Raw genomic sequence first — 13,613 nt, 5'->3', positions numbered from 1 at the left:
GCTCTCCACGTGCTGCGGACTCTTCTGCGAAAGGGGGTATTGATGCTAGTCCCCACCACAGGGAGTTCTTGGGAGCATCAGGCAGAAGGGTCTGTGCGGAGCGCCTCGCGCGTGCTCAGTAGCTGTCAGCCGCGTGCACGCAAGTCCTGTCCAGACCCTCTCCCCACAGAGCTGCCTCGAGTGCCTTCTCCTCTGAGCTTTGATGGACTGGCCATCAGTCCCGCCCTGCTGAGTGCAGGGACTGTACCTCCAGGGTTCCCCCACCTTCCCCACCCTGAATGCGCACACATCAGTGCTCCTTGAAGACTTGCTGGTCCACTGATTGACTTCCTCCTGAAGAGTTTTTTTTCGTCGCCTTCTGAGTTGGCCTCAGGCTTCGATCTCTCTTTCCATATCTGAGACCCATGACAGGCTGGCTGGTCTCAGGGCTCCTGTGTGCCAGGCCTTCATCACACATGTCCCTCAACACCCCGCCCTGCCTGGGACAGCTCCTGCCGCCGACTCCCAGAACCATTCCTTACATGACGCTCATGAGAACTGCCACCTTGCATTTCACCTTCAGGGGAAATTTGCGCCGATTAATGAATGCCATTGGCGCCCAGCTGTGGAGGTCAGAGCTCAGCTCGGCCTGTGTGGCTTGGCCTCGGTAAAACCTCTGCATCGCTGATGGTTTTCAAGGCCTGTAAAACTAGGTCTTGCGCTTGGGCTGGTTTCCATTTCCCTTGGCAAGGAGGTGTTGTGTTGAAACGTTTCTTTGGGTGGTTCCTCTGCCTCTCTCCCCAGCAGCCTGCCTGATTATTTCGGCTCCGTGACCCTTGCGAGCTCCTAACTCACCAGTGGTATCGGATTATTTGTGGTGGCTGGAGCATGGCCACTGTATGTGTTGATCACAGCAGGGGCCTGTCCTGTCTCAGCAGAGCCCAGGGAGCCGCTTGTCCGCCTTCACGGGTCTGTCTCAGCTCGTCCCCCATCCTGGCATTTACCTCGCCTGTGAGTGCCTGACCCCTCCACAGAGCTCCCACTGGCCCCTGCTCCTTATCTCTTTCCCACTAAGCTGATCCTCTCTGTGGGGGCGTTTATCACCTCCAGAGCCGTGGGGCTCCCCACTGTTCTGTGCTGTGGCTGAGTTCTGACCTCCCACAACCAGCTCCCTGGCGCATTCCCTCACCTGGAATGTCCCCTGCCCGCCAAGGTCCTGCCTCCCCCACAGAAGTCTCACTTCTGGAACTGCCGACGTGAGCATTTCACTGCATACTGACCTCTGAGGGGTGTGTGTGCTTCAGGATGTCCCCGCTTTCCCAGACAGGGCTCCCACCCCTTCTCTGTGTGCCCTCCAGGCTTGGCTCTGGGCACCAGAAGCAGTTTCTGATCTGTGGACATGCTGGGAGGGAGCAGGCCAAGGAAGACCCCTTCTCCAGCCTCCCACAGTGCCATCCCAGCTATCGCAGTTTTTGTTTTAACCAAGCTGTACCTGACTTCATTAAAGAGACTTTCTCATAAGCAGCTGTGGCATTTCAGGATGACCAAACACTGAATCACCGTGACACTGGGTGCAGCCTACATTTGTGGCTCTGACCCGGGACCCTTCTCACATACCGTGTTGTCTAACAGCTTTTCACCAGAAACCCCGTCTTTGGGGAAATGAAATGGAAAAGGCAGAATTCTCCCTTCTGAGACCCATGATCTGACAACGGGAGCCATGGCTTTTTTGAGTGACACCATCTCAGTGTCGTCGCTGGGCTGTCTGCCTCACATACTGCATCCACCCCCTGTCGAATTTGGGGGGCCAGGTCGTCTGGGTTGACGGTGGGACAGCGAGGAGAAGAGGCTGCAAGGACACTGGAGCACACTTCCATTCCCCACCGCGCTGGTGTCTGTGCCAAAGGGTCATGTGCATCTGTGTCAGAGAGCCCTTCTGCCACCAAACCAAGAGGAATTCTCTGAAAAAAAAGTTTGATCCATTCAAGTTTCTGAGACATTCTCTGTTAGTGACATTTACCTCTTCCTCAAGAACAAAAATCTTCATCAAAGAACACAAAAACTGACCCTAGCCAGTTTGCTCCATGGGTAGGGCATTGTCCTGCAGACCAAAGGGTCCCGGGTTCGATTCCGGTCAAGGGCAGGTATCTTGGTTGCAGGCTCCTCCCTGGCCTGGGCCCTGGTCGGGCGTGTCCATGTGTTTCTTTCACATTGACGTTTCTCTCAGTCTTTTCCTCTCTCTTCCACTCTCTCTAAAAGATCAATGGAAGAATATCCTCAGGGGAGGATTAACAAAACACACACACACACACACACACACACAAAATTATGTGTGTGACAACAAAAAGCTAAACAAAGCCCTCTTATAAAATTTGATAAGAAATGTTATTTAGGCTGTGTGTTCACCAGATGTCCACTGCCTCAAAATAGCACCCCTAGTCTCCAGGCCCCGGCTGCATGGACCCCATTTTCTGCAGGCCTTTCTATCCTGGCCAGCTAGGAGCCTCCCTTCTCCCCTTAGGTGTCCCTCCCCCTTATTTGCAGGGGCCTGGCTTTCCTTATTCTGGTAAAATATTTATCATGTAAAACTAGCCATTTTAATGATTTTAAGTGTGCAATTTAGTGGCATTGGTTCTTTTCACGTGATTGAGCCACTACCACCACTATCTATTTCCAAAACCTTTTCATCACCCCAAACAAACTGTGTCCCCATGAAGCAATAACTTCCCATCCCCGCCCCCATCCCTCGTAACCTCAGTCCCACTTTCTCTGTGACTGTCCATGGTAGACAGTCCATGGAAGTGGAGTCACACAGTAGTTGTCCTTTAGTGTCCGGCTTCTTTCACTCAGCCTAGTGTTCTCAGCTCGCAGGGGTTTCTGGCTGGGCTCCGGCGCGGGAGCAGCAGGTTTGGCTAATCACCTTGGATAGCCTCTGCTTTCCGCCACCCGGCCCATCACTTGCTTCTTCTCCAGCCCGTCTCTCGGTGGTGATGGTGGAGGGCAGGCTTCCGCTAGTCCCGGTGTCGTTTGTACACTCAAGTCCCAGCTCATGAGCAGAAGTAGGCACCAGGGAGACTTTGGCCTGGAGTCCTCGAGGCAGGAGCTGGAGGCCAGAGAACAGGCAACCAAAACTGTTTCCCCAGGGAGAGGGCGAAAGCAGGGTCAAGTGACTAAATGACTAAGTGAGATGGGTCCCAGCAGGTGGCTCCAGGACTTCAAGCTTGGTCACAGAAAAAGACATCCAACGCGGGACTGGGACAGGGGAGAAGTGACAGGCTCTCTTTTAACCATGCTGCCTGTCTTCCTTGACTTATTCCTGTGCCGTTTTCATCTGCCCTGTGTGCCACCCACAGGGCCACCTGCGATGCAGAGCTGCGCATTGTCCAGTGGCTGGATTGTCCGTGGCAGCAGCCTTTGAAGAAGGCAGCTCAGCCAGAGATTTTAAGAGTTACCGAATATTCCTGCCCTTCAACCCATCTCAATCCATTTCTTGAGATTTGTTTTAAAAAGAAAATGATCAGAAATTTGGAACAATACCCACACACAAATATGTTTCTTGCAGTGTTGTTTATAATCACCAACAATAGGATACAACATAAATAGTCATTCATAAGGGAATAACTTAAGGAAACTGTGGTAAAATAGCACACAGCTATAAAAATTACATTTGTAAAGCAAAACAAGATTTTTATTTATTTTTGTTAATCCTCACCCAAGGATATTTTTCCATTGATTTTTAGGGAGAGTGGAAGAGAGAGGGAAAGACAGAGAGAATCATCGATGTGAGAGAAACACATCAATTGGTTGCCTCCTGCACACACCCCAACCAGGGCCTGGGCTGGGGAGGAGCCTGCAACCAAGGTATGTGCCCTTGACTGGAATCAAACCCATTGGTCGGCAGCTGACGCTCTGTCCACTGTGCCAAACTCAACAGGGCCAAAACAAGATTTTTGATCGTGAAGGAAATGCTTATGACAAAATGTTAAACAAAAAAAAATTTTTTTTAAGCAAACTACAATTTTCTGTGTGCATTCTGATATCAAGGACATAAAGAAGAGAAATCACAGGGGGGGGGGGGGAATAAACAGAAGCATATGCCAAGCTGCTCGTGCAATTATGTTTTTTTTTTTTTATTTTTTCTTTACATCTTTCCACACTTTGCAAATGCTCTACAAAAAGAACACACATTACTTTGATCTTTAGGACAACAAAGCAATAAATGGGAGGAACAATGTTCCATGTGATAAAGGAGGAACCAGAATTTTGGGGGTGGAGGCCCAGAGCTGTGAGCCATATGGTACCTGACAGTGCTTTTGGGGGATGCGGTGGGGGTAGATGGGTTGGGGCGGGGGGTGGCATGTGTGCACCACAAAGAGAGCTGGCTTAGCTCGAGGTTGGAAACATAAATGCCTTCAAGGGCCTGGCCAGTATCATAACTGAGTGAAAGTGAACAAAACAATAGGGAGTGGTGGGGACTGTGGCAAAATGGAGAGCTCACACCCTCTAAAAGCAGCGGCTGCCGCACAGCTGCAGTGGTTGGTGTGGGAATACGCTCCCGGTGTGTCCAGACCTTCCGTTTTTCAAAACCAAATATCCCTGAGTATTTAAATGTGAACTCTCTTATGAAACACTGGCACCTAATTGAAAAATATTTTCAGTGGCATGCAGTCCACATCTACGGGCCAGTCATGGTGGGCCAGCTGCCCATGTGTGGCCTCTAGCCCGTTCTTTCCTTCTCACAGGCTGTGTTGAGTTCTCCATGTGGGTGACAGGGTGTGCTGCCCCCGTGGCCCACAGCACAGACTGAAAGGAGTTCCTTTTGTTCTTTCTGCCAGAAAACGAGCCTCCCTCTCCTCTGGTCTCTGGGATTATTGATTACAACATGCCCCTCACCTCCACATACCTGAAGCAGATGAAGTTGCGGGTGATGAATTCCCAGGAGCAGGTAAGTCTCCCGTCTCCCCTCACCCCACCTGGAAGCGTCCTGACTTGCCTGGATGTGGCTGATCCTTCCCAAGATGTGGGGCCACAGCCTGTGTAAACACACTGGAAATCAAAGAGGCCCTTATCTGGTTATCTGGGCTGTGCCGTCAGGCTGAGAGGGGAGGGAAAGAATGTGTTCCTAGTTAAAGGGTCTGCTGGGCAGACAGCCCTGCTGGGTCTTCAGTGAAACCCAGGGAGCTCACGCTTCACAAAACTTGCCCCGAGGGCAGGGCAGGGAGGGGGAGGCGCGAGCTGCAGACCTTGGCTCTTGGGTGGTTCTGTCTCTGCTCTGCCCTTTGTCTGCTACTCCTCTCCCCGGGGACACGAGGGAGGAGGGGCCCTGCCTGCCAGCCTGTGGCCTCTGTCACTCTTGGGGCCCAGACAGGCCAGGAGGATGGGCCCTGGCGGGTGGCCCGAGTAAGATAAGGCCCCTGGCTGTCCAAGACTCCCCAGCTGCGGATTGCCAAGGGCTGTCAGGCACCGTGGAAACAGGCTATTAAAAGAAAACCACTCTTGCCTCCCTCCCCACACAGTACACCTTCTAGCCCTTCGCAAAGCAAGTACCTCTCAAAGGGGGACAAGTGAGCGCCACCCCCGCCCTCCATCGCCGCCTAAAACCAGGGCCATAATCTCCCCTCCAGCTTCAAGGGTTCTCGTCTGTTGTGACATCTGAACTCTCCCTGTCTTTGTGGCCTGACCAGGGGAATGGGTTCTTTCAAGGAAAGTCTGACTTCCAGCCCTGGGTGCATGCTGTCTCACTTACTGCTGGTCTCCTTGACAACCTGAGCACGCGCTGTCACGGGAGCGAAGGGGGCGAGGGGGTGATAGGTCCAAGGTGACGTAGCAGGATGTGTCCTGGTAACGTCTGGGCCTGTGGCACCCAGTCTGAGGATTTGAGCTGGTTGGCTTGAACATACCAAGTCTGCGCTCCCCTAAGGAGGAGGGAGGGCATGCCAGCCATGATCAGCCCCTAAAGGTTGAGTGAAGTACGCTTCGCTCTGGGTGGTAGAGCTGTTTGTGTCTCTGTGTCTCCAGTGTTTTCTTTCCCGAGAGTGTCTGTTCTGTGATGGTTGCATCCCTAAGAAATGTCCAGCAATCAAAGATAACGTCAATGGGGAAAGTGGCGTTGGGGTCTCACACTCACAGAAAGAACTTTGCCGTGGCGCTGGAACCGGCCTGTGGCCCTGTCACGCTGTGGCCACCGCCAGGACCAGTAGTCGTCAGCATAGCCCACCTGCGATCCCTCATTAACGGATCCTGTTATATTTCATCTGGTTATACAAAGTCTTACCGTCTGGGGGGGATTAAGACTGTTGGCTAGATATATTAGCAAGGATTTGGGCCTTCAACAAATATTTATAGAGCCCTACTCTGTGACCTGGGGATGAGCAAAGGCAGCACCATTCCTAGTTCTCCTGATCTAGGGGGAGACAGACACTAATGATAAAATCACACACAAACACCCAGCTCATAGCAGGTAGCCATAAATAGTCGAGGGAGAGATTAATCAGCCATCACGGTGCAGCTGTAACAAGTGTCCTGCAGTGGGCCACATGGTGCTCTGAGTACTTAGATGTGTGTGGGGGGTGGGGGGGCGGGGCCGGGTCAGGGAAGGTTTGCCTCAGAAAGTGACGTTTGAGCTGAGACCAGGACCTGAAGGGAACAGAGCGCCAGGCCTCAGCTTGTGCAAGGGCCCTGTGGCTCGTGGGAAGATAGCACCAGCGAGAACCCGAGGGCTGGTGAGGCTGGTGCAGAAACTGTGAGGAGTTCTACTGCTAAACAAAGGAGAGAGCAGCACAGTGTGAGGCACTTGGTGGATATCTGTGAACAAGCTGAAGTTCCGACGTGAGATGGATAAATTGTCCCGGTGAGGTCTGGCTACTCCCAAAGGAAGGGAGGATTGTGGGAAGGCATTTTCGCAGGGTGCTCTGAGAACCCAGCTGGGCTGAGGCTGAGGCTGCGGTGGCCCCTCCTTACAGTGGCGTTGACTGTGTCTTCCTCGCCTTCATTCTTAGCTTCCCAGATGGGGGCTCTCTGAAAGTAGTTATTTCTCCTGTGTGCTGCCGGAGATCAAAGGGGCAGACCCTCCCTGCACACCTGGCAGAGAAGCCGTGTCCTGCCTCGTGCCTAGGGCCTTTCATCTGTCAGTCTCCAGCACTCCGTGCACAGCAATGAGCGCTCAAGGCCTCAGCCTCTCCGGCAGCACCGTTACCCCTCTTTTATAGCCAGGCACATAGCAAAACAAAAAATCACATGCTCACCAGATTATTTATCTACAGCAGCAAGGAAGGGCCAAGGACCCAAAAGTCTTGGGTTTTTCAGCTTGTAAAAATACACGTATTTGAACTGATAGCTTCTTTCCTATAGCAGAGCCAGAACAGGCCTCCCCCGGGGGTGGGTGGATAGGCCCCTATTCGGACTCAGCCAGGGGACTGGCTCTGCTCTATCAGATCTCGCTTCTCAAGACCAGGCTCCAAAAGTAGTTTCATTCCTTGCCCATCACTCTGACCAGGACACGCAGAGGACACCTGGAGTGTTTGCAAATCAATCACGCAGGCTACATGGAAAATAAACCAAATCTAAACTCACTGGGAGCCAGGACAAATGGTATTTTATTAATGCCGAGCACAGCTCTACATCTGAAAACGCTGGTGAAGAAAATCCCAATAATTCATCTTTCCCATCCAAGGGACAAACCGTAAGGCAAGTAGAACATTTCCCTCACTTTGCTGTGGGCAGACAAGGACAGGTGGCGGGGTTTCCTTGTGAAACGGACAGAATCGCATTGCTTGTGCTCCAGTCGTGTCAGATTAATGTGCTGGGAGATGGGTCCTTCTCCACGAGGGTGTCAGGTAAAGTGAAAACCCAGCATAGCAATATTCACACAAAGGAAACATGTTCCTCTTGAGTTCTGATTCAATGCGGCAGAAATTTATGGTGCCCTCAGTGTGCAAGGCATTTAGGGGTCAGCCTCCACCCTCGCAGGACTTCCGTCCTAAGACACAGACCAGACCCCAGGAGCTGTCATTGAAGTGGCCACACTGAGCTGAAAATAAGAGAGTGTAGCCTGAGAAAAATCTCTCTTTTTTTTTTTTTCATTTTTATTCTTACTGGTGAAACTCTCATAAAGATATAAAACTGAAATTCACTTTCAATTGTACTGATGATGAATGCATTTCTTATAGGGGGCAGGATAGGAAGGGTTCTGTGCATGTGGACTTACTCTGCGCATTCTCTGATAAGAGGAGGGCCCAGGGAGGGATGCAGGCAGCACTCACAGGGCGGGCCCACCAGCAAGCGCCCTCCCAGCAGCTGATCTCGCAAAGCCCTTTCGGAGTGCTGGGCCTCTTCCGCACGCTGCCACTGCTTTTGTTTTCTATCCCATTTGGGTTCCTTTCACACTCTCAAAAACATTAATTACACAAGTAATACACAGGTAATACCTTAGTAGAAGAATCAGTAGCCAGAAAAGCAAAAGCACGGTGATAAAAATCACCATCATCCCACCACTCAGATCACTGCATCGTTTGGTGTCCACCCTTCCAGGCTGTTGAACAGAAAGGGGTTATCCTTTAGGCCCCCTTTTACAATCTGCTATGTTTCTCTGGTGCTTATTTCCCATGTTATTTGAAGTCTCTTTGACCTTCGGGCCTTGATGTTTCCACTTGTCAAATGAGCTGGTTATATAGTTTTCCTGTCATTCCCTCACTTCTTCACCCATATCCACCCATCTACCCATCTATCCATCCACTGCGCACCTGAGCCAGGTGCCACGGAGACAGTGGTGAATAGAGCCCTGTCTCTGCCTTGCCTGCTCTCACAGTCCAATGAGAGAGGCAAGGAGAAACAAAAGAAAGAGCTTAGGAGAGGAACAGACCAGAAACAAGGGAGCCAGCAGGGTGGGTGCTGTTCCAAGCAGGTGGGTCATTAGTGGGGCACCTGTTCTGTGTGCAGTACTGTCCACACTTTGCCCTTCACCCTCACCATTCTTCAGGGTCATGTTATTATCCTCGTCTTACAGACGCCTTGGCTGAGGCTCCAAAAGGGTCAGCACTTGCTCAAGGTCACACAACCACTAATGTGAATGGAAACTCAGATCTTTCCCATCCCTGAACCTGTGCACCTGCCTGGGCCCCAAGCCCTGCTCCTCTCCCCACCTCCTGGAGGAGGATGCGCTCTTTAGGATCGAGTATTGCCCCAGGCGCTGGTGGAGGCAAAATGTCCGTGGCAGCGATGCTAGCAGGGCAGGCTTTGTTTGCCCGGAACGGGGACCACCCTAAATAGATGGTGCCTAAGGAAATACGTGAAGAGGAATCTGACAGGGGCCAGGGTTGGGGTGAGGTGGTCTTCCTTACCTCCTGAAGGCTCAGTTATCTGCAGAGGCACATCTGCAATTTGATATCCACATTATGGGTGACTTTATTCTGATTGTTCCTGAGATCCCAGTGTTTGGACCCGCGGTAGAAATCAGATCCAGACCCGGAAGGAGAGAGACAAATCGTCTGTGCCTTCCCGGACACACGCTTTCATTTTATAGAAGTGGAGGCTGAGACCCCAGAGGTGCAGCGACTTTCCCAGGGCACCCAGAGTGGGAGGGCCGTCAGCACCTTCCTCCGCCTCCCCTCTCTCCCCCATGCTTGGAGCAGCGCTAATGTCCCACTAATGGTTTTAATGGTTCTCCCAGCACTGTGTGAAGTGGTGCACGGCTCCATTGTTTAAGCCCGCGTGATGGAGGCTCTTACTGGCTTCCATTAACCTCTGCCTCCCTCCTCCGCCTTCTGCTCCTGTCCCAGAGTTTTCCTTAGGTCCTGGAGGGTCCGGGAGGAGGGGCAGGACTCCTCCTTCCCTTGACATGTAAGTGGGGTCCGCGACTTTCCCAGGGCACCCAGAGGGTCGGTAGCCCTCTGCCCAGGGGTCCTGGCATTGCCAAAATATTGGCCCTCCTGCTTTTTTCCGGGGGCAGTGTAGAGCATTACTGTCCTCAGCCAGGATTCCAACCCACCCACCTAAACCAAAGACCCTGGAGTCAGGCTGACAGGACCGTTTCCACCAGCTACCAGCTGGGTGACTTTGGGCAAACTGCTTCACCTCTCTGTGCTCCCCCGCCCCTCAGTTATTTGAGAGTCATATAAACACACCTACTCCATAGAGTTATTTTAAGAGTTAATGACACAAAGCAAGCTCAGTGTTGAGTACAGTGCCAGGCATATTAGGAGCACAGAGGAAGTTTCAATGACCTCTACTACTATTGACAGTAATACTATTGTGCAACCTTTGTTTAATAGACACGGTGAATGACCTCGAACAAGAAACCAGAGCCATAAAGAGGAATAAGACAGTGCAGTTGTTTCAATGAGCTCCTCTTAGTAGAAAGGACAGGGCAGCAGCCGTGAGCTATAACCAGGACAGAAAACAGAAACAGGAAGGGGCTAGGGACCTGCCAGGTGGCTCGGGGACAGGCACTTACTTCATATGAGATTTGAACAGTCAGAGAGGGTCCACGTGAGGGAAGCTGAGAGGTAACAGCTCTGATGGGCCTGGGCTGGGGAGGCCAAAGCCAGTTTGGTGCAAGAAGAAGGAAGAGGAAGAAGAAGGAGGAGGAGGAGGAGGAGGAGGAGGAGGAGGAGGAGGAGACAGAGCACGGGCCTTTCTTGGAAATGAGGCCATGAAACAGCCTTTCCTTAGTCAGCACAGGGAGCCAGGCAGGGATTTGGGCAGGAAAGGAGCACAGTCGAGGACGGAGCCTTCTGAGTCTCCCCTCTCTCTAAGTGGAGAAGGAACCAAGCCCGCTCTGAATAGCTCTCCACAGTCACTTTATTCTTAATTGTGGTGAAATAGCTGTAACATAAAATTAGCCATCTTAACCATCTTAAATGCACAGTCCAGTAGCATTACGCACACTTGCAATGTTGTGCAACCATTGCCACTATTTATTTCCAAAATTTTCTCATCACCCCCAACAGCAACTCTGAAACCATTAAGCAATGATTTTTCAGTCTCCCCCTTCCTAGCCCATGGTAATCCCTGTTTTACTTTCTGTCTCTATAAATTTGACTCTCTAGGCCAGGGGTGGGCAAACTTTTTGACTCGAGGGCCACAATGGGTTCTTAAACTGGACCGGAGGGCCGGAACAAAAGCATGGATGGAGTGTTTGTGTGAACTAATATAAATTCAAAGTAAACATCATTACATAAAAGGGTACGGTCTTTTTTTTCAATAGTTTTATTCATTTCAAACGGGCCGGATCCGGCCCGCGGGCCGTAGTTTGCCCACGGCTGCTCTAGGCCCCGCATATAAGTGGAATCATACATGTGTCTTTCTGTGTCTGGCTTATTTCACTTAAAGTTTCCCAGGTTTATCTGTGCTCTAGCACCCGGCAGAACCGCATTCTTTTCATGATTGAGTAGTATTCCACTGTATGGACAGGTCTCCTTGTGTTTACCCATTCATTCATTCATTCATTCATTGACAGGCGGTTGGTTGTTTCTGTGTTTCGGCTAACCACATTCTCTTTTTTCTCAGTATCTTTTGGACCAGGTTGTGGGACAGGGAGAGTAAAGCAGGGTTCTGTTCCGTCTCCCTCTGAACCCGTACCCCTTTTTGTGGCTTTCTTTTCTCCTGAACACTTTCAACCTCCCTGCTGCTCATTGGGGGAGAGCCCCAAGAAAATGGGCAGACCCAAAGGAGAAACGCAGTTAGTGGGTTTGACAGTGAAAGCCTGGCACTTACCTAAATGGTGGCTTACCTGTGGAGCCACCTTACCAGAGTGCTGACTCTGACACCAGACTGAGAACTCCATAGCGATGATTTTCTCTTTCCCCTTTCTCAGGCTGCCCTGCAGCTCAGGCAAGGTATGGACTCGGGGAAGAAATAGCAGAATGGGAATAGCCATGTCCCCGCTCTGGCTCAGTGTGTGTAAACCTTTGATGGTCTCTTAAGAAAGCAGCGGTTCTGATGTCTTTCTTTAAAATTAGAGTAATCTCCATGAAATAAAAATAGAACGTAGGACTTCTAAATCACTGGAGAAAATAAAAGGAACAAAGGAAAATTGACCAGCCCAGCAAGAGTAATTAAATGGAGAAAAAAAGAAGAAACAACCAAAAGAGACAATGAATTAAAAACATAAGTAAGCTGCCCGGCTGGTGTGGCTCAGTGGTTGAGCATCGACCTATGAGTCAGGAAGTCACAGGTTTGATTCCTGGTCAGGGCATGTGCCCGGGTTGTGTGCTCGATGCCCATGTGGGGTGTGCAGGAGGCAGCAGATCAATGATTCTCTCTCATCATTGATGTTTCTATCTCCCTCTCCCTCTTCCTTCCTCTCTGAAATCAATAAAAAGATACACATATATTTTTTTAAAAACCCACAAAAACATAAGTAAGCTAACAACAAGACCAAACACTGATAAATTACAATAAATGTCAATGGGTTAAATTTCATTACAGAGTAAAAACACTTAAATGTGCATTTTTAAAATATATTTTATTGATTTTTTACAGAGAGGAAGGGAGAGGAATAGAGAGTTAGAAACATCGATGAGAGAGAAACATCGATCAGCTGCCTCCTGGGTATGTGCCTGCAACCAAGGTACATGCCCTTGACCGGAATCGAACCTGGGACCCTTCAGTCCGCAGGCCTACACTCTATCCACTGAGCCAAACCGGTTAGGGCTCAAATGTGCATTTTTAATGGCAAAATTGATTTGGTATTTATAAAAGACATTTATTTTTTGTTAATTTTCACCTGAGGATATTTTTTCATTGATTTTTTTTTTTTTTAGAGAGAGTGTAGAAAGGAGGGTGGGAGGGGAAGAAAGAGAGAGGAGAGACACAGAGAGAAACATCAATGTGAGAGATACATCAATTGGTTGCCTCCTGCACGCACCCCAACCTGTGTTGGGGATCGAACCTGCAACTCAGGTATGTGCCCTTGACTGGGAATCGAATCTGGGACCCTTTGGTGCACAGGCCGATGCTCTAACCACTGAGCCGTGCCTGCCAGGGTAAAAGACATTTTTTTTAATGGTGTTTTCTTGTCGTTATTGTTAATCCTCACCTGAGGATATTTTTTCCCCTTGGTTTTTTTTAGAGAGAGTGGAAGTGACAGGGATGCGAGAGAGACACATCGTTAAGTTGCCTCACAGACCATGGCCGATGAAAGAACCCTCAACCCCGGTACATGCCCTTGACCGGGAACCAAACCCTCCACCCCTCGGCGTGTGGGCCAGTGCTCCACCACTGAGCCATGCTGGCCAGGACAGGGTACATTGTTAATGACACAAAAAGGAAGGTGAAAACAAAAGAAAGAGAGGACAGTGCTATTAGTGTCAAATAAGTAAATATTCAAGGCAAAAAGGGCATTAAATAGGGCAAGGAGTGATGGTTTATTTTGATCAAAGACATCATTTCCCAGTAAGATTTCAGAGCCTCTTGGCCTTGGAGTTCTGCCACTTGGGGAAGTTGAGGCAGTGGTCCTGTTGAACATAAGGAGTGCCTTAGGCCTCACCATGATTTTCACTGGGAAAACCATCATTGCTATCGATTTCCAAATCTTTCATGGCCCTCAGCATCTTCCCCAGCACTGGTCTCTTCACCTTTTGTAATCTTTGCTCCTTACTGTCTTGCTGTAGTCTCTTTTCTAGACCAGTGTCTTC

At 50.3% G+C, this 13,613-nt stretch overlaps 1 protein-coding gene across 4 annotated transcripts in view; it reads left to right on the top strand.

The window, feature by feature from the left end:
* NOL4L (nucleolar protein 4 like) overlaps positions 1–13,613 on the top strand; it is a 125,322-nt gene that overhangs the window by 57,897 nt on the left and 53,812 nt on the right. For 3 of the 4 annotated variants that reach the window (XM_059705855.1, XM_059705857.1, XM_059705856.1), the window contains exon 4: positions 4,815–4,924. The exons of the other annotated variant lie outside the window; for it this stretch is intronic. In XM_059705855.1, coding sequence (XP_059561838.1) covers positions 4,815–4,924 — 110 coding nt within the window. The remainder of the gene's footprint in view (positions 1–4,814; positions 4,925–13,613) is intronic. 4 annotated transcript variants of the gene reach the window in all.

This window comes from Myotis daubentonii, chromosome 8 (genome assembly GCF_963259705.1).
Source record: "Myotis daubentonii chromosome 8, mMyoDau2.1, whole genome shotgun sequence".
Classification (NCBI taxonomy): Eukaryota; Metazoa; Chordata; class Mammalia; order Chiroptera; family Vespertilionidae; genus Myotis; species Myotis daubentonii.
The sequence above is the reverse complement of the archived record's forward strand: the minus strand, read 5'-3'. Positions and strand labels throughout refer to the sequence as shown.